Source organism: Zingiber officinale, chromosome 8A, assembly GCF_018446385.1.
Source record: "Zingiber officinale cultivar Zhangliang chromosome 8A, Zo_v1.1, whole genome shotgun sequence".
Lineage (NCBI taxonomy): Eukaryota > Viridiplantae > Streptophyta > Magnoliopsida > Zingiberales > Zingiberaceae > Zingiber > Zingiber officinale.
In genome coordinates this window covers 3351108-3375737 of record NC_056000.1, presented here as the reverse complement: position 1 = coordinate 3375737, position 24630 = coordinate 3351108, and the positions used below count along the sequence as shown (strand labels likewise).

General features: G+C 41.4%; 2 protein-coding genes and 1 pseudogene across 2 annotated transcripts; 2 read left to right on the top strand and 1 right to left on the bottom strand.

Moving 5' to 3' along the window:
• The first annotated feature begins 52 nt into the window (after positions 1–52).
• LOC122011948 (polygalacturonase At1g48100-like) lies at positions 53–2560 on the top strand. Its single transcript, XM_042568386.1, has 7 exons — positions 53–602; positions 822–953; positions 1032–1196; positions 1266–1310; positions 1379–1586; positions 1663–1853; positions 1926–2560. Exons 1-7 carry the CDS (start codon positions 246–248, stop codon positions 2316–2318), a joined length of 1491 nt encoding a protein of 496 aa, XP_042424320.1. The 5' UTR covers positions 53–245; the 3' UTR covers positions 2319–2560.
• Positions 2561–14174: 11614 nt separating this feature from the next.
• Positions 14175–24630, top strand: part of LOC122009669 — a 47201-nt pseudogene continuing 36745 nt past the window's right edge.
• LOC122011946 (methylesterase 2-like) lies at positions 19925–20863 on the bottom strand. Its single transcript, XM_042568384.1, has one exon. It carries the CDS (start codon positions 20851–20853, stop codon positions 20488–20490), a length of 366 nt encoding a protein of 121 aa, XP_042424318.1. The 5' UTR covers positions 20854–20863; the 3' UTR covers positions 19925–20487.

The window sequence follows — 24630 nt, the reverse complement described above, 5'->3', positions numbered from 1 at the left end:
GAGCTACCATCCACGTACCGCAGATTAAAACTAATAAGAAAGGTACCGATAAGACAGCGAATGAGAAGAGAGTGTGGTTGGTGACAAAGGTGCATGCAAAAAAGCTTGAAGAGGACATTTTAATTCTCTCTTCTTCATTTTTTTTTTTTTACTGATTACCAATATATTCAAGGCACATCTCTGCTATTTAAACCTAAGCTTCCCTCCTCGCTCTTGTCCCAACTAGCTAAGCGAGTGTGGTTAGAATGAGGTGCTTCGGGTTGCTCCTTTTCCTTGTCCTGTTCTTGTTGTGCTCAAATTTTGATGGTTGTGAAGGGAAGAGAGGAAGGCATTGGAAACAGAGGAAGACTCCTCCATCCTTGGTCAGGAAAAAAGAAAGAGCAAAGAATGGTAGTCGACATGGACATAGTGGTGGTGGAGGTCTTGGAGGAGGAGGAGGAGGAAGTGGTCACTTGAGTCCTCCACCGGCGCCTAGCCCAAGCCCGAGCCCGAGCCCGAAAACAGGGTCTCCAGTGCCGGCGCCTGCATCGCCGAAGAGTGCTGGCGTCTTCGACGTGCTTGACTTTGGAGCGAAGGGAGATGGTGTCACAGATGACACGAAGGTTGCCGTCGTTGTCTTCTGCTCTTGTTTGCCCATGGAACGCCTGCATTGCTCTCTGTTTTCTAGCAATTCTGAAACTCGAAATTAAACTTGCTTCTTTTTCTTCTCTCCTCCATTTCGTTCGCGTGAATTCTCAGACACTCCAAGAAAATGTTTCTGAAAGTGACAATGATTTCCGTCCTCGTTCATGAATGCTGACTTACGAGCAAATTAAACGCAGGCTTTTGAGGCTGCATGGGCTGCTGCTTGCAAAGCTGGTGACTCAGTCATGGCTGTTCCAGCAGAATTCGAGTTCCTTGTGGGTCCCATCTCCTTCTCTGGGCCTTACTGCCAGCCCAACATTGTTTTCCAGGTAAAAAAAAATACAATTTTTTTGATGGAAAGACTAAAATTTAGAAACACAAATTTCTCAAAACATTCAAATCTGCAGCTAGATGGTATGATTATTGCTCCAACAAATGCCAAGTACTGGGCGTCTGGACTTCTATGGTGGATTGAGTTCACAAAACTGAAAGGCATAGTAATTCGAGGGAGTGGAGTAATCGAAGGGCGAGGAAGTGTCTGGTGGACGGACACTGACTCTGATGTCGATCCAGTAAGTGTTTCATCTTCTTTCAATCTCTCTCAAATCCATCAGCTCAAACAGATTGCCCATCTTTGACAGACACATGATGAGCTGAGCTCCAACCTGCCTCAGATTAAGCCTACTGTGAGATCTCCTTCCTCATGATCCGCAAAGCAAAGCTGCAATCTCGTTCTAACATTTCTGCTTCGCAGGCCTTGAGGTTCTACGGGAGCTACAATGTGTCAGTGACTGGCATCACAATTCAGAACAGCCAGCAATGCCATCTTAAGTTCGACAACTGCGAAGCTGTTCAGGTCTACAACATCACGATTGCTTCGCCAGGCAACAGCCTCAACACGGACGGAATTCATCTGCAGAACTCGAGAGATGTCATGATCCACCATGCCAACATGAGCTGTGGTACATATCGCACTATTCTTTACTGATGAATGACGACCCTAAAGGAAAAGTTACTGACACTTATAACAAAACACAGGGGATGACTGCGTCTCAATCCAAACGGGCTGCTCAAACATCAACATCCACAGCGTAGATTGTGGACCTGGCCATGGAATCAGCATCGGTGGGCTCGGAAGAGACAACAGCAAAGCCTGTGTGTCTAACATCACCGTGAGGGACATCAATTTGCACGGCACCATGACCGGTGTCAGAATCAAGACCTGGCAGGTACGTTTGCATGTTTACTACTGATACATCAAGCAGTGACTAAGTTTCCTTGTGTTGTTTCATTAATTGCAGGGCGGATCAGGTTCGGTAGAGGGCATAAGATTCTCAAACATAAGAGTTTCGGAGGTCCAGACTCCGATCGTGATCGACCAATTCTACTGCGACCGGAGCTCTTGCAAGAACCATACATCAGCAGTGGCCCTTTCAGGCATTGCATATGAGAACATAAAAGGGACTTACACCGTGAAGCCAGTGCACTTTGCTTGCAGTGATGCCTCTCCGTGTTCAGATATCAGCTTAACCCGAGTAGAGCTTCAGCCTCTGCAAGAGCGTTACCACATGTATGAACCCTTCTGCTGGCAGACCTTTGGGGAGCTGTTTACCCCAACCGTCCCGCCGATCGCCTGCTTGCAGAATGGAAAGCCGGCGAGCAATCGTATACTGTCCGACCATGATTTGTGCTGAATTATACACTATACCTACAAGGTCGATCCAAGTGTTGCTGGTGCACATTCATGTGCGGTCGTTGTAATTCTTGCGACCCCTTAGCACCATTGCTTCAGAGTAAATATATTGTTTAATTTGGTTGTTAAGAGCCTATACAGACGCTGCTGCTGCTCCTCCTCCTCCTCCTCTCGAGTGCTGTTAAACACATGGTTATATCATGAAAATAAACCTCGGTTTCCTGCTAGTGCCATTTAAGCATATATTCTGATTCAAATGTTGGCAATTGTGAAGAAATTGTAATAAACGTGTGCACAACTCTGTTATGCACATTTGGCTTGAGTGCTAAAACACAATTAACTCCCGTTTGGCAATTGTATTAGTTGAACCGAAATAGACTGGTTCGAAGTTTACGCCTGTGATATTTTTTTTAACTTTAAAGGTTATTTCAAAGAATTGTTAAACTTTGGAGGTCATTTTAAAAATTTACCTTGTATTGAGATTAGCTGCAAAAGTCGCTCTAACGATAAATTGTCTTGGCATACGTGGTGGCTGCTTGGAGGAGCATTTAAAGCGTACTATTTGAACTGACTTTGGCCCGCTTGGCCCGCTTATCTTCCCGGAGAGGTGCTTTTCGCACCCCCTCTGACACGCTCCCCTCCCGGCCCCATCTTCAATCTTCCACTTATACCCTTCAATCTAGAGGTGAATAAAAATTCGAAAAAATCGAATTAACCGAACCGAACTAACCGAATTTAGAAATTCGGTTCGATTAATTCGATTTTCGGTTTTTTCTTTTTGAAAATTTAGTTCGGTTTCGATTTTGAATTTTGTAATTCGGTTAAACCGAATAAGAATATTATTTTAATTAAATTTTATTTTAAAATATAATTAATTAAATAAAATCTTTTTTTAAAGGTAAAACTGAATATGGTTTTAAAATTCGGTTAATTCAGTCAATTTGGTCGAAAACCGAATTAACCGATATCTTATCGGTTCGGTCAGTTCAGTTTCATAGGGAAATTCGATCGGTTCGGTTGGTTGAAAAGAAATTCGATTTATTTGATTTTCGGTCTATTCAATTCGATCGATTCGATTTTGACCGAATGTTCATCCCTACTTTAATCTCACTTTTGTTAGATTTTTTGGGGTTTTTTTTTAAGTTTTGTTTATTTTTTTTATTTGTTTTGTTTTATCATATTTTTTTTTTATTGGAAGAGGTAATGTAAAGGGAGGAATGCCCTTGTCAAGGGTTAGAGAGTGTAGTTTAAAAGAATAGTGGTATTTTGATATATATTAAAGATTGAAGAATGAATAAGTTAAGAGAAATAATTTTTATACCCATATATTTTTTTCCGACCCTATCTCAAATTTTAATTTTATTTACATTTACACTTTTTGATTGGTTTAACTAGTTTGTTTAATTTTTTTAATTATGTGTTTGTAATCTTTAGCGTAAATTTTAGTAGTTATTATTGGTAAAAATTTTAAAAAAATATAATATATATATTTTAAAACTAATAAAAATACTAATAATTAATAGTAAATACATTAACTTATAAATAAATGTTTTTTTAAAATAAAAAAAAATGATAATTCTAGTTTGTCTCATTGATTATCCCTGAGTGATCGATCTAGTCCTACGGAAGCTTTCCACCGGCTATCAGGATAAATTAAGAAGCCAGGAATTGAACTGCGGGTGCCTAGGTAATAATTTAAATATTCTACCGCAGCATCTTAACCCCGAGGACGGAGCCAGATCTCCTTATCCACAAAAAAGTTGACCAAGGGATGAGCCACTCTTAATTGTGGCTAGATCGTGATCACGATCCAGCCATAATTGATTGCAATACTTTCCTAGGTTCACCGTACCCTCTAGGTTATAATTTGGGTCGGAGCGGGCGACCAAAGACCGCTTGAAAATCGCCAAAGGTGGGTAAATGGCCAGGTTGCTGGGCGTCGAGCGTAGGCGGCTTTCGGACGGCCTCCAGCCGCCCGCTCCGACACAAACTATAATCTAGATGAGACAGTGAATTCAAAAAGGTATTACAATTAATTACGGCCAGATCACGTTCAAGATCCGACCGTAATTAAGGGTGGTCTATCCCTTGCTCTATTTTTTTTAACCAGAAGATCTACTCCTCTCGGGAACATATAATAATACACACAAAAAATACCAAAATATATAAAAATAAAATTTTTAATTAATATTGTCTTTAAATTTTGTTCCTACATATTTGAAGATGTACCTATTACTTTGTACCATAAATAAACATGTGTCATATAATGAGTGTCATATGTTAAAAATTATATAAAATAATAAAAATTGATTAAAAATAATAAATAAAATTGATTAAAAAAACTAAATAAAAATTAAATAAAATTGAAAACAAAAAATTACAAGTAAAAGAGTTCAAATAACTTGTTATTAAGGAAGAGGGGTAGAAAGGACATTTCAAAGGAAGACAAAAGAGGGGTGTGTGTAAGAGGAGGGGGAGAAACAATTTACATCTTCTCGTGATCATCTGGGTTCCCTGTTTACTTGGGATGACAGATTCAAAAACTAAGGAAAGTTATTTGCACGGAAAGTTTTCTGGTGCGGGAAAGCGACAGTCGTCGGCCCTACCCCCCACATGGCTATCTCACTCGACCATCGTGCAAGGCTGCCTCGCACCCATCGTGAGCAGGGAGCGATCGTGCAACACGACCTTCTCAACTTCTCTGCCTCTGTTTTCTTTCTTTCTAGGCAAAAGGTGGAACTGTCACCCTAGCGGCCCCCTGGCCTCGACCCCACAAGATTTCAGAGGAAGTAAATCACGGTTAATGCTGGGCAGGATAGGTGACTGGGGGTCAAAGGAATTTTTGGCGCAGTAGGCCAGGGTTTTATCTCCGAGTGCAACTGGCGACCTTCGACCCCACGACTTCTTGTTTTCTTTCTTTCTTTGGGCAAAAGGCGATAACGCTCGCCCCCAGCGCCCCCATGGACCTCGCCCAAGGCTATCACGAGGGGGGTTAATCACGGTAGCCGAAGGGGTTAAGGGCGCAGTGGGCTGAGGTGTTGGAGCAATCCCAATGGTCCGCGGGACCATGTGTGTTTGGTGTTTGGGCAAAAGGTTTAAGTTAGGTTTACCCTTGTTATTTGATATGTGTACTTGAGTTGTGCAGGACTGCAGGTGACACATATGACTCAGGTTGACGGCTTCGGGTCCGGTGAAGGATGGAGCATCCGAGGGACCGTGGACAAGGCAGCGAGGACAAGGGCCGAGGGAAGCGACTTCGAGGCATACGTGAAGGATGGCATTGGGGACGAGCCGCAGGCTTGGATGCATCCGAGGGACGAGAGCCAAAGGAAGTAGGCTTGAAGGCAAGAGATCAAGGCTGCAAAGAAGAGTCAAATGAGTCGTGAGGGTACGAGTGCATGAGAGATTGTACTCGGAGTAAAATCCTAGTTTTAGGGTTTTACTGCAGCGGCACTGTAGCAGGTACTGTAGTGTAATGTAGCAGTTACTGTAGCGTACTGTAGCAGTAGACTGGTGTATGGACCAGTCGACTGATGCACTGTAGCAGAGAGCCTTTGAGATAGCCGTTGGGCTGGCACCAGTCGACTGGTGCATGGACCAGTCGACTGGTAACGGGCAAATCAGATTCTGATTTGTTCCAAGCTCTATAAGAAGGAGCTTGGTATGGCCGGCCAAGGCGACGAAATTAGACTTGGTTAAAGCCTAATTAGTAGTCACTAAGTGCTCAAAGGTTCCCTTGTGTCCAAGTGTTTTTGGAGAGTGTTGTGGTGAGGTTTCTCCATCCATAAGGAGGTTGAGCTAGCCGGAGTTTGCCGGGGACTAATCCACCGACGGATTGAGAGATTGTTCACCTTACGGACACGCCGTGGAATAGGAGCAAGTTATCTCCGAACCACGTAAACGAACGTGTTAGCGGTTTGCATTTCCATTCTTGTATTTAGTGTTTAGCTTTCTATTTGTGTTTGTTTGTATTCCGCTGCGCTAATAGTGTAGGAAGCTAACGATTTGGGGGCGCCGTCTATCCAACCCCCCTTCAAGCCGGCCACCGATCCTCCAACAAGTGGTATCAGAGTGAGGTCGCTCTCCGTCGGACTAACCGCTGAGGAAGCAAAGATGACCGGCTTGATAAATCCGCCAAAGTTCGAAGGAGGAAGCTTATGGGACATCACCTTTTGGATGGTGAAGATGAAGAACTTCTTTGAGACGGATTGGGACACAATGATGGTGGTAGAAGAGCCATTTCAAATCCCTAAAGATAAGAACGGGAAGAAGCTCCGACCACGACATTGGACGGAGGAGCAAACGACACGATCGGAGGCAAATTCAAAGGTAATATCAATATTGATTGAAATTTTGCCTTCTAACGTGATAAGTCGTGTAGGTGAATACAAGAATGCCCACGAGTTGTGGAGCAAGGTAAAGAAAGTTCCATGGGAGGAATTTTTGCCTACACAAGAAGAAGAAGAAAAATTTGAAGAAAGTGATGAAGTGGTCCAAGAGGAGAAGAAGGACCAATCGGATGTGGAGCCCAAGGAGTTGAGCTTAGTAGCTCAAGAAGAGGAGGTGGAGCAAACGGAAGTTGAGTCACGCTCAACATTCGAGGAGGAGAAGGAAGATGAAGCATCATCAACATCCTCAAGGGTTGAAGAAGAATCCAAGACGGATGAAGAAGAGGTCTTGGAGGTCAACCTAGTGAGCACCTCCACCGAAGCTAAGTCAAAGGACCACATTGTATGCTTCAGGTGCAATAAGAAGGGACACTACAAGAGTAGGTGTCCATTGGGTAAGAAGAAGGTAACTCCTAAACTCAATCAAGTTATTTTGAATACTAACATGGATTATAGGAATAAAGAAGCCCAAAAGAAGGAGAAGAAATGGCACATAGTGTGCTTCACATGTGGTGAGCGGGGTCATTACCACACCAAATGCCCAAAGGAGAAAGAAATCAAGAAGTTGGCACATTTGAAGAAATGGGAGAAGAAGAGAAGTAAAAGTCAAGGGGGAGCTTCAAGGGTAAGGGAGGTATACCCTAACTTGAAGGTTAATTCAAATTTAAACTCCTCCATGCATGCTAGAAAAAATAATGTTAATCATTATATGCCCATGCAAAATTTTGGTTTTAGATATCATGATAGGAGTAGGGTAAATGTGGATCATAACCCTAGGAAATCTATGCATGATAAATTTAGAAATGGTAGACCTAAGGAGACCCAAGACATTAATCCCAAGAAGGGGAGACATATGCCTAGAAAGGGTAGGTCTAGGAATGTCCAAGGTGGACATGTTGACTCTAGGGTTAGGAACCTAGAAAGGGAGAATCAAGCTTTGAAGGCAAAGCTTGATGGTTTAGAGAAATTCCTTAAGAGATTCACTATTGGATCTAAGGGACTAAGTATGGTGTTGGGGAGTCAAAAACCCAACAATGATAGATCGGGTTTGGGATACCGATCTAGTGTCTCCAAGGCCAATGAGAGTTCATATGCTAGGGTGGCAAATGATCATGGCAAGGGAGAGTCCTCCAAAGCTAAGGGAAAGTCTTATGCTAGGGTGACATATGACTATGGCAAGGAGAAACCAATAAATGGCAAGGGAAAGTCATTTAATGGTAAGAAGAAATTAACCAAGGACAAGGTGTCCAAGGTTAAAAAAGTTACGTTTGTAGGCCAAGTGTCACCGGGGGTAAACCGATGTGGCCTAGCCATTGTGGATGAGTCACCTAGGGAGGTGACTAAGGTTAAGAGCTCTAGGGGGAGCTCAAAGAGTCAAATTGAGACCCATGGCCAATGGATCTCAGGTGGGTACCACTTGGGAGTCTAGAGGAGTCATGAAGTGTGCCAAATGGTTTGGAGACGGACTTGAGTCTCAAACCTAGGGTTTTGACACAATTGGATTGTATTTCATGCAAGAAATATGATAATTGGGGTCATATAGCATGATTATTGGTTTTGGATGTATAGATGACATATAAACCAATGCTAGGGATGCATTGTGGGTTGGTATGGACAAATACATCAAAAGGAAGCCAAAACTATGACTTTAGGTCAAGGTTCAAATTGAACCATTTAGCTAGTTTTGGATTTTGTTTCAATCTTAGGATTGGTGATAGATATATTTTTTAATATATTTTTCCTAGGTAGACAAGGGTACAATAGACCTCTCCACAAAATTTGGGAATTTTTTGAGGTCTAGGGAATTTCTGGTGCATTTCTGAAGTTGGCCTGAAAAGGCTGATTTTTTCAGAAATAGGGTACCAGTCGACTGGTACAGATACCAGTCGACTGGTAACAATGTTTTTGAGGCTCATTTTGTCGATACCAGTCGACTGGTAACAGTGTTTTTCGACCACAGAATGGTTCTGTAAGGTTGCGTCGAAGGGGACAGTCGACTGGTACTTGGGGCAGTCGACTGATACCAGCTTGAAAGTGCTTTTCAGCACTGTTCTTGACCGTGTCAGCTTGTTTAGATGTATGGGATCCATGGGGGATAAATACATGAGTTTAGGGTCAATTTAGATGACAAGTTTTCAACAATTGGGATATTGTTGGAGAACTTTTTGGATGTTAGGCAAAGGGGGAGAAGTAAGGTTTAATTGGGAAAACCTTAAGTTCCTTTGCGTAGGGGGAGCCTTGGGATAGGTTCTTAAAAAGCCTTGTGATAAAATCATAGCTCAATGGGGAGCTTAGGTGTAGGGAGAGCCATGGGATAGGTTCTTAAAAAGCCTTGTGATAAAATCCTAGCTCAATGGGGAGTTTAGGTGTAGGGGGAGCCTTGTGATAGGTTATAATGCATGTTTGCATCTTGTTTCGGCGGTTGTCAAGTGTGTAGCCTTGGCAACGTAAGTCCATTCGGCGGTTGCCAAGTATGTAGCTTTGGCAACGTAAGTTCATTCGGCATTATAAGTCCAAGTGTGTAGCCTTGGCATCGTAAGTCCATTCGGCGGAGTAAGTCCAAGTGTGTAGTCTTGGCATCGTAAGTCCGTTGTATTAGCATGTTTATTTGCTATTTATTTTCCCTAACTTAAACGTATTGCCAAACACCAAAAAGGGGGAGATTGTTGGAGCAATCTCAATGGTCCGCAGGACCATGTGTTTTGGTGTTTGGGCAAAAGGTTTAAGTTAGGTTTACCCTTATTATTTGATATGTGTACTTGAGTTGTGCAGGACTGCAGGTGACACATATGACTCAGGTTGACGGCTTCGGGTCCGGTGAAGGATGGAGCATCCGAGGGACCATGGACAAGGCAGCGAGGACAAGGGCCGAGGGAAGCGACTTCGAGGCATACGCGAAGGATGACATTGGGGACGAGCCGCGGGCTTGGATGCATCCGAGGGACGAGAGCCAAAGGAAGTAGGCCTGAAGGCAAGAGGTCAAGGCTCCAAAGAAGAGTCAAATGAGTCGTGAGGGTACGAGTGCATGAGAGATTGTACTCGGAGCAAAATCCTAGTTTTAGGGGGTTACTGTAGCAGGTACTGTAGCGTAATGTAGCAGTTACTGTAGCGTACTGTAGCAGTTGACTGGTGTATGGACCAGTCGACTGATGCACTGTAGCAGAGAGCCGTTGGGCTGGCACCAGTCGACTGGTAAAGGGCAAATCAGATTCTGATTTGTTCCAAGCTCTATAAGAAGGAGCTTGGTATGGCCGGCCAAGGCAACGAAATTAGACTTGGTTAAAGCCTAATTAGTAGTCACTAAGTGCTCAAAGGTTCCCTTGTGTCCAAGTGTTTTTGGAGAGTGTTGTGGTGAGGTTTCTCCACCCACAAGGAGGTTGAGCTAGCCGGAGTTTGCCGGGGACTAATCCACCGACGGATTGAGGGATCGTCCACCTTACGGACACGCCGTGGAGTAGGAGCAAGTTATCTCTGAACCACGTAAACGAACGTGTTAGCGGTTTGCATTTCCATTCTTGTATTTAGTGTTTAGCTTTCTATTTGTGTTTGTTTGTATTCCGCTGGGCTAATAGTGTAGGAAGCTAACGATTTGGGGGCGCCATCTATCCAACCCCCCTTCAAGCCGGCCACCGATCCTCCAACATGAGGGACATAGGGATAAGGGATTTACGCCCTTGCTGTCGCCGCGATTCGAACTCACGTGCTTATTGGGCAAACTACTACGCCTTAACCACTTCGGATAATCCCGTGGGACTTGTTTTCTTTCTTTGTGCAAAAGGCGGGTCCCGCCGCCCAGCGGCCCCTAGGCCTGGCCCCACAGGGATCCTAGGAGGAGGTAAATCAGCGGTGAATGCTGGCCCGGGTAAAGCGTGGTGTCTCCGGAATTTAACACAGCCGGCCCAGATTATTCATCTAGTGCGCGTCCGTGGACCTTCGACCCTACGACTCATTTGTTAGAGTGTATACTAAAAGCCTAGCTTTTGGTATAAACATTTATCTAGAAATAAGAATCACATTGGTCAAATGTCTACATTTATGATAAATGTAGTTGTTCAATTAATTTATATTGTAGATAACATGGTGTGTGGTGTCACACACAGAAGATCATGTTATCAGTACCTTATAAATTATAAACAGTAGCTCACGACCATAATGGAAAGGAACAAACCATTGGAAGGTCGTAGTGTAATTAGGTATTAGTTTATCTTAACTATATAATTACACTAGTACACTTAGAGTGTATTGAGTAGGACCATTAGAGGTCGTTTCTTTTATACTGACTTTATAAAGAAACAAAGACCTCAGTTATTATGGAAGTGTGTGCTCTTAATCCTAATATAATAACAAGCACATATATTTGATATTTATTTCTTTAATTTATCAATGGGTGAGATTTAGTTCGATGAATCAATAAGCCCGATAAGTTGGGAAATGATATCACTTATAGTGTGTTGTTGATTATAGAAGGAAACTGTGTCCTAGTGATCTAGGTTGAGAATGTCCCCAAGAGGAGCTCATAAGGATTGTCATGTTAAACCCTGCAAGTGGACTTAGTCCGACATGACGATGAAGTTGAGTGGTACTACTCTTGGAGCTAGATATTAATTAAGTGAGTTGTCAGTAACTTACTTAATTAGTGGACATTTGTTATCTTAAACACATGGAGACTAACACACTCATAATAAGAAGGAGCCCAAAATGTAATTTGGGATTGGTGCGGTAGTTCAATAATAGTTCTTTAGTGGAATGAATTATTATTGATGAAATTAAGTTGTGTGTTCGGGGCGAACACGGGATGCTTAATTTCATCGGGAGACCAAAACCAATTCCTCCTCTCGGTCCCTATCGTAGCCTCTAGTATATAGAGATTTATACCCACCGCATACCCACCTTCTTACCCATCCAATGGGGCCGGCCAAGCTAGCTTGGAACCCAAGCTAGGGCCGGCCAAGTCCAAGTGGATGAGCCATGTAGGTGGCCGGCCAAAGCTTGGGTCCCAAGCTTAGGTGGCCGACCACTAGAATATTAAAAAGGATTTTATTAAAATTATTTCTTATGTGGATATCATGATTTTAAAGAGAGTTTAAAAATTAAAAATTTCCTTTTATAACTTTCTACAAGAGATTAAGAGAAGAGATTAATCTCTTTCCTTATTTGTAGATTAAAAGGATGGTTTTAATTTTTGGTAAAAACTTTCCTTATTTGTAAATCATCTACATGTTTAAAAGAGAGTTTAAAATTTGAATTCTTTCCTTATTTGTTGATTAAAGGAGGATTTTAAATTTTAAGAAAACTTTCAATTTTAATCATGTTCATGATTTAAAAGAGAGTTTAAAATTAAATATTCTCTTTTATAAGTTTCTACAAAAGATTAAGAAAAGATTTGATATCTTTCCTTATTTGTAGATTAAAAGAGATTTTAATTTTTAGAGATAACTTTCTTTTTATCCACATGTTTAAAAGAAATATTTTAATTTATAAAATTTCCTTTTTATTAACCACCATGAAGGGAAAAATTATTTGAGAAATTTTTATAAATTTCCGAAAGCAAATTAGGAAGTTTTATTTCTTGTGTGAATTAAAATTTCCTTGATTTGTGGAATGGTGTGGCCGGCCATTGTATTTGTAAAAAGGAAATTATTTTTAATTAAATAAAATTTTCTTTTTCATGGCAAAATAATTAAGGAAGTTTTTAATTAAATTTCCTTATTTGCCAAGACCAAGGATTATAAAAGAGGGGGTAGAGAAGGCTTCATGGTAAACAACTCTATTCTATTCTTCCTCTCTTTTCCTCCTTGGTGGCCGGCCCTAGTTTCTTCCTCTTCTCTTCTTCTTGTGGCCGGCGGCAATCCCTCTTGGAGCTCTTGATGGTGGCCGGTTCTAGCTAGGAGAAGAAAGAGAGAAAGGAGGTTTTATTTCTTGCATCCCTTGGAGCTTGGTGGTGGTGGCCGGACCTCTACTTCTCTTGGAGAATTTTGGTGGCCGAAACCTAGAAGGAAGAAGAAGATGCTTGGTGGTTCTCATCTCGGAAGGTCGTTGCCCACACAACGTCCGAGGTTAGAAGATGAATACGGTAGAATATCAAGAGGTCTTTCTAAAAGGTATAACTAGTATTTTTCCTTTCCGCATCATACTAGTTATTTTTGGAAATAATACCAAATACAAGAGGCTTACGATTCTAGTATTTCGAATATGTTTTTCGAAGTTGTGTTCTTTTGTTTTATTTTTCCTTGTGATTTGATTGTTCTTTTCGGTTAACCTAAAGTTATTTTAGGAAATTAAATATTATTTTTCTATAAAAGGTTTTGTCTAGTCGGTGGTGGTTGCTCCCATATCCAAGAAGGCCATGTGCCTCGCCACGTCAGTACTGGGAACCAATTATGGAAATTAATATTTAATGGAATTAATAACTTAAGGTGATTTGGGTCGAACGTGTTAAGTTCCGCAGGAGATCCAAGTCAAAACCTAAAAGAACAAATAGATTAAGTTTTGGATCAAACGTGTTAAGTTCCGCAGGCGATCCAAAATTTAATTTAAAAGAACACATGGTAGCTAGGAAAAGGTTCAGACCTTTGTACAAAATTTGTGTACAGTGGAACCTCTAGGCTTTCCGAGTAGCAACCAACATCATTGTGCAAGGATGCCACGCCTTAACCGGTTGATCCAGCCCGCGGGGGGACTTGTTTTCTTTCTTGTTGCAAAGGTTGGAACCGCCAACCCAGCGGCCCCCTCACCCCGGCCCCACAAGTATGAGAGGGAGTAAATCACGGTGAATACGGGCCCGGCTATGACATGGTGGTCTCAGGTGTTTAGCACGGACAGATATTGATGTTATCGCATTTGCTGCCGCAGACCCTCGACCTCTTGACCCATGTTGCAAGAATCCATGTCATAACCGGCTGATCCCGCCCGTGGGGGCGACTTGTTTTCTTTCTTGGATCAATGGGAGGTGTGTTGAACTGTTTTTGATTCCCGTTGGAATTTTTGTGATCACGTTTGTTGAGACAAAGTAGCAGAGGCTTACCCTAAGCTATAATTTATATGATTTATGGGAGATAAGAGAGCACAACATCAGGATTCATCTTTTGGATCATAGAGTAGAGAAGATGCATTCCTATTGTTAAGCTGAGTTTTGTGAAGGGAAGAACAAAAAGGAGACGATTTTGCAAGAAAGGTAGGGTCTTGGTTGAGTGGCGGAGGAGTGATGTTGCCTTCTTTCGATTGGTGGAGGAAGGACACCCGCTGCGGAATGTCCATGGTAATGAAGATGGAGGAGAACCCTAATTGGTCCACCGCACCGTCAATGATGAGGATGACAACGGTGGAGGGGAGTTATTGTGAGACGAGACGAGGAAAGGCGGTAGAGGAAAGAACATCAAGCATATTACATAAGTGTTCCTCCTCCAGGCCCACCGCACCGTCAGATGCTTCTCCAGCTTGTATCCGCCACAATCGACCTCACATCCGCAATGCAATGGCAAGTGGCCATCGGCCGGACTGACTCTGAAGCCGCTGCGCTCCACCAGACGAGACTCTCATGGTGTGCACCCGATTCTACTCCATCAAGGTCTCCCTTATCTTTCTGTTCTTTTTTTTTAGTTCGAGGTTTGCTGCATTTGGGAGCGAACTAGCTGCGGCATTTGCTGATTGTGCCCTCCTTCCTACCGTTTCCTTCTCTTTCTCTCTTTCTTCTGAGGGACGCTTTTCTCTTCCCTTATGTTCTTTTTCTTTTCTCTTCATTCCCCGTAAGGATTTTTTTCCCTTCGATGATTCCTTTCCTCCCTCAATCCACGCCTCCGAGTCAACTGAGGAGCAAGAGGGTCGCGGATCAAGAATCGAGATGCTCAGCTACACAGCGAAGAGGATTCTAGGGTTAGGGCATGGGTTTGCCGAGCGCAGACTTCACGCCGCCTTGATGGCGGTGCGAGGTTACCATGAGAGGGTGGTGGACCACTAAGATAATCCCCGTAACGTCGGTACTTTCGACAATAACAACCTGACGGTGGCGACGTGGCTGGTTGGTGACCCGGCCTGCGGCGACGTGATGGAGCTCCAGATCAGGGTGGACGAGGCGACCGGGAAGATCACGGACTCCTGCTTCAAGACTTTTGGTTGTGGTTGTTGAATATCTTTGCCTTTTTAGAGTTGCTTCTTTTTATTACTGCCTACGAGGATTAAAAAAGTTATTGGAGAATTCTAAATTGATTCGATAACATGCTTGGTTCTTATTTTCTCCCGCGGCTTAGTTCTTCAATTAGAGAGAAAAAGATTAGAACATACTGCTTTCTATTGTTTGCACGTGCCTAAAATTACAACATTTAGGATCTAGTTGCTTGATGACGGCAATCTTCATAATTTGATTGTTCAAATTCTTGAAATAAGATTTTATGTTCTAATTATTTGCTTGAGTGCCTAGAATGTACAACATTTCGGATCTGGTTGCATGATGATGTCAATCTCAGTAATTTGAGTGTTCAAATTATTGGAAGATGAGATTTGCTTTAAGTGGAGATTGATTATCTAATCCCTCAAATTAAAAAGAAATTATGCATATTTATTGTCAAGATTGTCATTCTAATGTTGTTTTAGGTGGCTAGTTTTTCTTATGTTATTGTACATACACAATAATGTCCATATCAACTTCTCTTATGCCCTATCTATAGTTACACCAAGACTAGAAAATTTTCAATCTTTGTTCTGACTCCGATGACAATGGAGCTAGGGCACCGTGATCGTGGCCTTCATGAGCTAGGGTTATGATGATGGAGATGGATGCAACAAGGAAAGCACAGACAAACTTCTTCATTCCAAGCATGATGAAGGATCATGGCGAGAGGGAGAAGATAAGGGGGAAAAACTACAGTTGTGGGTGAGAGAAGAAGAAGAAAAATTCGTATTACTCTTGGGTAAAGAAAATGAAGAAAGGAAAAGAAAAGAAAGAAGAAAGAAGAAAGAAGAAAGGAGAAAGAGAATTTAAGAAGAGGAAGTAAGAGAACGACGAGAAAGGAGGAGATGACGACAATTGTTTTGGCTTTTTAAAGGAAAAAATACATAAGAAAGGGAAAAGAGGGGAGAAAAATGATAAATTTTCCTAAGGAAAACAAAAGACAGTGCATTATAGAAAAATAAAAAAAAAAAGAAAAGAGAAATAACATTAAAATAATAGAAAAGAAGATAGAAGAGCAAGGCACGTTGGAAAGGAGGAGGTCCAGGCCCGGCTCAAGGCATAGGCCACTAAGGCCTATGCCTAGAGCCCCAATTTAATTGGGGCCCATTATTAATTAAAGAATAGATTTATTATTTAATATTTACATTTAATAGTTATATTGTCTAGTTCCAAGGTTGCATTATGCATGCATGCAGATTTTGCTTAGATTGGGCTTGTTTCGAATTCCGTTATAGTTGTCTTTAGATTTTGCTAGCTTCTAATGCAATCGATTTTATTTTAGATTTTGTTGTTTCTATTTTTATAGTGCACTTCAATTAATTCCAATGACAACTATATTTAATTACATATTAATTATAATTATTATAATTTGATGTTAAAATTATATCTAGAGCTACAATTTAACTATTTAAGACCTTACATCTACTTTCTTTTTTTTTTCATCTCATTTTATAATTAGTTCATCATCTATTCATTATCTCATTAATGTCCATGTATTTTTTCCTCTCTTACCATTAGTTCTCTAAGAAGACATCCTTTTTCTATCTCACTCAATAATATTTTTTTCACTTTCTTTTCCTCGAAATGTTCTTTATTATTATGCATAAATAAATTATGGAATGAATGAACCTTGAATCCAAATCTAGATTATTAGTAATTGTATGAGAATTTTTTTATATATTTGTATCAGTAATAATCGAAGTTTGAAATATTATCAAATTAAAATTACATGGTGTGAATTTTTAAATCTAATTATTTAAAAAATTTAAATACGCCGTTGTCAATCCCAAGTCTAAATAAAAAAAGGATAAAAAATTATTTTTTTTAAAAAAAATATTATTAAAGACTTTTTTTTTCTTCGCCTAAGGCCCCGTAGAACTTTAAGCCGCCTTGAGGAGGTCTACTAGGATGGAGAAGAGAGAGTGAAGGTTGCAGGGGAGGATGTTGGACTTGCTTTTACGGGAAGAGGAGATTGGCGTGCATATGGTGGTAGGGCTTCTGCTGCATGGGTGGAAGAGAAAAGGGGAAAAGAAAGGAAAGAGGAACGTGTGAAAATTCTTGGCTATGATATCATGTTGAAATAGAATCGGGGCACATAAACGTAGAAAAGAAAGAATTGAGAAAAATAAAAAGAAGACAATTGCTTCTTTATTATTATTGATAATTGTTATAGCTAACAAACCTATATAGTCATCAGTAATTCAAAGCTACAATTCTGGTGGTTGGAATTTGCTAGAGCAGCCATTCTTGGAAATATATTGCTATGTGCCGAGCAAAACTTGGAGAGAAAAAAGAACCTTGCTATTTGGCCGATTAGAAGATGGTTAAAAAGAGACAACACCTAATGGAGGAAAGGCAGCTATAATGTGGCTGCTGTTGTAAAGTAGGAGAGGAGGAAGAGAAGGAGAAGGTTTGTTGACTCTGAGGAAGAACAGGAAGAGGGAGAAGGAGATGAAAGGGAGAAGAAAATAAAAAGAGGGAAGAAGCTTGTTGTCCTTGAAATGAAGGAGAAGAAAAGAGATGTTGCTCTTGCTACGGAAAAACCGGAGGAAGATAAAAAGAAGAAGAAGTGGAATGTGCTACTGCTATTGAGAAGAGAAGTTTTCTAGATTGATATTGAAAGAATGGGGAGGAGGTGACAAAAGAAGAATTGCTGCTTTGAGGAGGGATTGAAGCTTGCTACTGTTGATGAAGGAACAAATTTCAACGGTGCTTCTTTGGCTTAGATGTCGTGGTTGAATAGCTTCACAATTGATTTGAAGGAAGACGATCGATGCTTTGCCACATGAAGATCTTAGAAAGTAGGGAAGAGTGGGGATGTGAATGATTTGAGAAGCTCAATTAAATAGGTGAAAGAAATAGTAGTAGAGAAGAATTAAAAGTAAAAAAGAGAGAAAAAAAGAAGGGGAATTAAACCAAAATTAGAAGGGCATAGGACAATCCAAACAAAGTAGAGGAATGAAATAAATATTTTTTTGTTTGTTTTGGTGGCTTCGGTGGCTCAAAGGAGTGGAACTGTTGACCTATTGCAGGAAAAGAAAACAGCAACAAGCTGTACTGCATGCTCGAAGAAAAAAAAAACATTAAGGGAGAAAAAGAGAGGAAGAAATTGAGGTGGGGAAGAAATTGAAATTGACGAAGAAGGAAGTTGGTGGGAAGATGTTGTTACTGGAAAAATTAAGGGAGAAAGAGATTAAGAGGAAGAAATTGAGGAAGAAGGAAGTTGGTAGGAAAATATTGTTGCTGGAGAAAAAAATGGCAATTAAATTGATGATGCAGCCGTGAGGAAGAGAAGAAAGAGACTGGGAACCAACCCTATTGCTTGTTGGAAAAAGAGAAAGGCAAAGAGACTTACTACTCATATTGCTAGAAAACAGGAAGAGGAGAACATTGGACTGAACATTGGACTGAAAGAGAAGGAAGTTGTGCATGATTGTGAACATTGGACTGGCTCCAGTGACAATGGGGCTAGGGCACCGTGATTGTGGCCTTCATGAGCTAGGGTTGTGATGATGGAAATGGCTGCAACAAGGAAAGCACAGGCAAATTCTTCATGCCAACCATGATGAAGGATCATGGCGAGAGGGAGATGATAAGGGGGAAAAAATTTCTGTTGTGGGTGAGAGAAGAAGGAAAAAAAATCAATTCGTATTACTCTTGGGAAAAGAAAACGAATAAAGAAGAAGAGGGAAAGGAGAAAAATAAATTAAGAAGAGGAAGTAAGAGAACAGTGAGGAATGAGGAGGTGACGGCAATTGTTTTGGTTTTTTTTTTTTGAAGGAAGAAAAAAAAACAACAGTTCACTATAGAAAATTTTTTAAAAAGAGAGAAATAATATTAAAAGAATAGAAAAGAAGATAGAAGAGCTAAGGAATGATGGAAAGGAGGCCTACTAGGATGGAGAAGAGGAAGGTATGTTGTTGTTCCTTGTTGAAAAGAGAGAGTGAAGGTTGCAGGGGAAGATGTTGGACTTGCTATTACTAGAAGAGATCGGTGTGCATATGGTGGTGGGGCTTGCTATGTGTGTGAAAGAGAAAAGGGGAAAAGAAAGGAAAAAAGTAAGGTGCAACAGATCATGACTTTGATACTATGTTAAAATATAGAATCGGAGCACATAAATATAGAAAAGAAAGAATAAAGAAAAGACAATTGCTTGTTTATTATTGATGATTGTCATAGCTAACAAGTCTATTTATACATATTGTCAAGATAATATATGAAAAATGGATGTGAATGCAATCCAAACATAGTAAATTATCAATAATTGAAATTAATTTATAATTAATATCATAGAAAAGAAAGAATAAAGAAAGATAATTGCTTATTTATTATTGATGATTGTCATAGTTAACAAATTTATTTATACATATTGTCAAGATAATATATGAAAAATGGATGTGAATGCAATCCAAACATAGTAAGTTATCAATAATTGAAACCAATTTCTAATTAATATCCTCGACTGCTATTTTTGTTGTCATCACTATCTTTGTTGTCATCACCCTCGACAAACTCGACGGGGAGATATCGAATGTTGAATTTGGTTGCCAATTTATTGAAACATCTTTAATTATACGACTAATCAAATTTTCTAAAACAATGACCACTAGTAAAAAAAGAGCTGCAAAATACTATAGTTTTGCTGTTGTTGAATTTCTGGAAGAGGGCAATGATAACTAGCAATTTTTGCATTATTTTGACTCTTATTCTTAGAATTTTTATTTTCTCGCATGCTTAATTGTGTATTTATATTATGTTTTGTTAGTAGGATCTATTTTAGACTTAATTGTAAATTTTCTACACATTGTGGTATTTAATCTCATGTTTTTATTATGGATTTGTAGGAAATCAAAAGAGTCATCGATTGGAGTCGAGTCGGATCAAATTTAACTTGATTTGGAAGTCAAATGAGGGAGATCAAGTAGAATTAATATGAACCGTTGATCCAGATCTAGAGAGATCTCGTTCCTTCATTCAGATCTAAGCCATTCAACCCTCCATCCAAATTTGAAACTATGTTAACCGTTAAATCTAAAGAGTAAATCAACCTCAATTTAATCTCAAAATGAACAGCTCAGATGTACATTCCTTTCATCACTTTAATCAAATGGTCAGGATCCATCTTCATCAAATCGGACGGCCGAGGAGAAAAACCCTCTATTCTTCGCACGGCACAATACCCACGGGGTCTTCTCTGTTCGCGACTTCTCCTCGAGCTAGGGCTCGCGACGCCACCGCCCTTTGTCTCTTCCTCCTTCACCAACGGCCGGCGGCCACTTCTCATCATTCATCGCCTCCAGCCGGACTTCTCCTCCACCTCTTCACAGCCGCCTGTCGGAGCTTCCCCTCACTTCCTCCATCTGCCGGCCATTGATTTCCACTGCCGGCTCTTCCACAGTTCTTCTCCTTCTTAGATTTCGGCGGCGAGCGACAGCAGTCTTCACCTCGCCGGAGAGGGTTTCTCCGGTGTGACCTCCACTTCCGACTCCCTTCCGATAGCTTCTTCCAACTGGGGTTCAGGCGGCAGAGCAAGAAGGAGCGGCAGTTCATCCAATTTCACAGCGCCTCACAGCACCTCCATTACTTCCGTTCAGCTTCCATCCGAGGGGGGTTCTTTACGAGGGAGGATGAACGGTGTCGGGCAAGAAGGCAGTGACGAAGACGCCGACGGCGACCTTGTGTGGGAACCTGTCCATGGCGAAGGCGATGTTGAGACCCCCGAGGGTATGGCTGACGAGGACGATGCGCTCGCCCTGGGGCAGCGCGGCCAGGAGGTCGATCAGGGGCTGGTTGTAGTCGGCGAAGTTCCTGAGGTCGGAGAAGCGGCGCTCGTCGATGCCGGAAGCGGCGAGATCAAGCGCGGTGACTCGGTGCCCGGCGGAGCCGAGAAGGGAGATGAGCTTGTACCAACACCAGGCGCCGTGGGAGACGCCGTGAACGAAGACGATGTGGTGGCTGCGGTTGCTTCTGGCGTCTGCCATGTGGCTGTGGGACCTTGAAGAATCAGCTTGCCGGTGGCCATTTTATAGAAGGCGGAGTGAGGAGGAGCTGGCGTCGGGCCAATTCGCGTGCTTCTCGTGTTGCTTTCTTTAGGGTAAAAATCCCTAAAAAGATGAATATGTTCGTTCCAGCGTCTTCATCAATTCATCTCAAAGTCAACACGAAGAAGATAAATCATAGACGGCTACTAATCTTTGGAATAATGATTAACACATAAAGGAGATTAGTTATCTCGATTTTACCGAGATTCAAAAGGGAAGTTACTTTCGTGAAGCATCTGGTTGGCCCTCGCGTAGTTAGATCTCTAGATCAGTCCTTGATCCATTTCTAGGCCAAAGATTATTTATAGAGTAGATTTATATAATAGATGAGGCCTATAGAATATTATTGATGTTGTTGTTTTTATCGGTCCAGGATGGCTCTGATCGGTCAGGGGACCGATCAGGCCCTAGGCTGATCGGTCCCCAGACCGATCCCAACTCTCACAGAGAGTTGTTGCCGCGATCTCTGATCGGTCTGTGGACCGATCAGGCCCTAGGCTGATCGGTCCCCAGATCGATCCCAACTCTCACATGATCGGTCTGTGGACCGATCAGGCAATTCCTTCTCCCAATCTGTTTGGTTACTGATCGGTCACCAGATCGATCAGATGACCCAGTGTATCACTGGATCGGTCTGCAGACCGATCCAATTTCCCAGCCTTAAACCTAAAGCCTTCCTGATCTAGAGAACGAGCTACCGAGCCCTCTCTGACCTAGTCCGGAGAACGAGCTACCGAGCCCTCTCCGACTTCCACGTCCGGTCCAGAGAACGAGCTACCGAGCCCTCTCCGACTTCGTCCGGTCCAGAGAACAAGCTACCGAGCCCTCTCTGACCTAGTCCAGAGAACGAGCTACCGAACCCTCTCCAACTTCGTCCGGTCCAGAGAACGAGCTACCGATCCCTCTCTGACCTAGTCCGGAAAACGAGCTACCAAGCCCTCTCCGACTTCAACGTCCGGTCCAGAGAACGAGTTGCCGAGCCCTCTCTGACCTAGTCCGGAGAACGAGCTACCGAGCCCTCTCCGACTCCATCCAGTTCAGAGAACGAGCTACCGAGCCCTCTCCGACCTCCCATGCCAAGCTTCCATACTTGGATTTTTCCCCGTGCCAAACTCCCTACTTGGACTTTTCCCATGCCAAGCTCCCTGCTTGGACTTTTCCGTGCCAAGTCTCCATACTTGGACTTTTCCCGAATCAGGTCAACTCAAGTCGGGTCAACCAGGTCAACCTTGACCAAAGGTTGCACCCACAATCCCCCAAGTTCCTATTCTTGTCAAACATCAAAATACAACTTCTCTATTCTTGTCAAACATCAAAATATACCTTCTCTATTATTGTCAAACATCAAAATACACCTCGAGTCAGGTCAACTCGAGTCGGGTCACCCAGGTCAACCTTGACCTAAGGTTGCACCAACATTCTTAACTGTCTAACTATTAGTTACTAACTATCAGAAGATAGCAGTGTTCACTTGATTAGTCAGGTTAAGTTTAGTTGATTTAATCAGTGTTTGGCTAAGCCGAACAACTTAACCTGATTATTATTAGTGTGGTTTTTAACGCCCAGACTTGTATTGATACACTGATATAAGTATCTTAAGTCCAAGTAATCTGCCTATGCATCTCACCCCTTTCTAAGTTTAGTAATATACAAGCAAGGTAGTCCTACTGTATTGGTGAGATGCTCAAGTTCTAGACCTATAGGAGCATGCATTCTAAGGATTTGATCAATACTAAGGCTAAAACTGATTTTGAAAATTCTAAAAATAGGAAATTTTGAGAAATATGAATACAAAAGTTTTATCCTAGAATTTTAAAGAAAATTTTTGAAAATAATTTTGAAAGTAAAGGTCATAGTCTATTAAGCATATTCCCAATTTTAACAATCAGACTAAAAAAGAAAAACTAACTGGAAATTGTGAGTCAAGTCATATACAATGCATAAAAATGTAGGTAATATAATCAGGTCTGATCATCGTCAGCAGGTGGTGGTGGTGGTCGCTCGGGAGCGTGCAAATCCTGAAGAATCTGTTCAAATCTGGTAGTCATGTCATCTCGAAGAGCAGTGAATCCGGAGGTCATCTCCTCTCGGAGTGCGCTGAAACCATCCGAGACTGACTGTCGAATCTGCGCGGAAGACTCCTTGAGACGAGCAAGTCGATCCTCGATGGACACTGAAGTCGAGGGCTGAGTCAAACTCGAGGGTTGTGCTAGAGAAGGAGGATGCTCAAAGATCTCCTCAGCCATGAACTCTAGCCACTCCTCTCCCTTAATTGGAACAAAAAAACTCATCCTCGACTGGAGCAGCGGCTACGGCCCACCTCTCTAGGTTAGGATCCCCTTAGCGGTAATGTCTATATGTACTAATGCTAGTTGACGCTGACCAAACTTGTCATATGCACTAAGGGAAGCAATCCTTCCCTGGGTCATGTCTATCTCTAAGGTCGAAAAGAGATATGTGAAAATATGACAATAAGGCATGTGGACCTCAAGTCTAGTGACAAAACCGGATTCATGAATGATATTATAGAACATATACAATGTAATGTCTATATCTAAATGCTGACATAGGGCATATAAAAAGAAAGAGTGTGAAAGACGCATCATTGCAACGTTGCGAGATGTGATCGACAAAATAGTCAGGACTCGATACAGGATATAGTCCTGGACCCTAAGAGAGAGCGACCTAAAGTCAATCACTACAGGTGCTCTCTCCTCCCCAAAAAAATACATGTAGCGTATCTAATGTAATATGATAGTAGGGCTCGCCAAATGACATATCCCTACTAGGGTAACACAAAAATGGACATGTAGATGTCCTAAGTCCTAGGGTGGTACGTAGTAGGATAGGAGAAAACTGGAAATCCTTTTCACCAACTCTGGTGGAGTAAGTCAGGTCATCTATTTTTTCTAAATTATTATAAAATTGATCACACAAATCGTGATTTACTTCATGACTACAGTAAACCAGCCTGTCTAACCGGTAATGCTCAATTACTTTATAATGGGGGTATAGTACTGAGTAAAGAAAGGTCTACTCAAATATCTACATTTTAATGGAACATATGAATGGCTAGTAAAATCTATCCTATGCCACTCAGTAGGAAATCTAGCGTCAGTAGATGGGGCATTACTAGAAATAGGAGCAACATGTCTTTATTTCCTAATAATAATTTTTTTTACAAGCAGATAAATACAAAAATGCAAGAAAAATGCATATAATCTAGACATTGAAGCAATATACTAAGTTAAAGTATACCTAGGAGGCATCTTATGGTTTTGAGAAGGATGAAGACGAGAAACCTGAGCTAGAAGGCGCCTTGGTGTGGTATTTTTCATGGAAAACGACGAACAAAGAAGCCTCTGTTCGCTGGAAAAAACCAGCCTAAGGGCGCCTCCTATAAATATGGAGGGTGCTCTCCATGGGTTATGGAAGGTGCCTTCTATTTGTGGAAGGTGCCTTCCACCGCATTGGCGGGACTTTTTCCGCCGCTCCTGATGGCGCCATCTTTCCATGCTGGAGGTGTGCCCTCTTGGGGCGTCTTCATTTTTTTTAAATAACTCTTAAGTTAAAATTATTTTTTTAAAATAACTTTTAATCTAAAATAATTTAAAATAATTTTTAGATTAAATTTAAAGTTAAAATAATTTTCTAAAATAATTTTTAGAAAAATTTTAAAGTTAAAATAATTTTTTTAAGTTAAAATAATTTTTAAAA

Bases quoted from the DNA above. Each gene is read 5' to 3' on its own strand.
- LOC122011946 (XM_042568384.1), bottom strand. From the start codon at position 20,853: ATGGCAGACGCCAGAAGCAACCGCAGCCACCACATCGTCTTCGTTCAC.
- LOC122011948 (XM_042568386.1), top strand. From the start codon at position 246: ATGAGGTGCTTCGGGTTGCTCCTTTTCCTTGTCCTGTTCTTGTTGTGC. The intron at 954-1,031 runs GTAAAAAAAAAT...TCAAATCTGCAG, and splicing joins AGCCCAACATTGTTTTCCAG to CTAGATGGTATGATTATTGC. The intron at 1,854-1,925 runs GTACGTTTGCAT...CATTAATTGCAG, and splicing joins TCAGAATCAAGACCTGGCAG to GGCGGATCAGGTTCGGTAGA.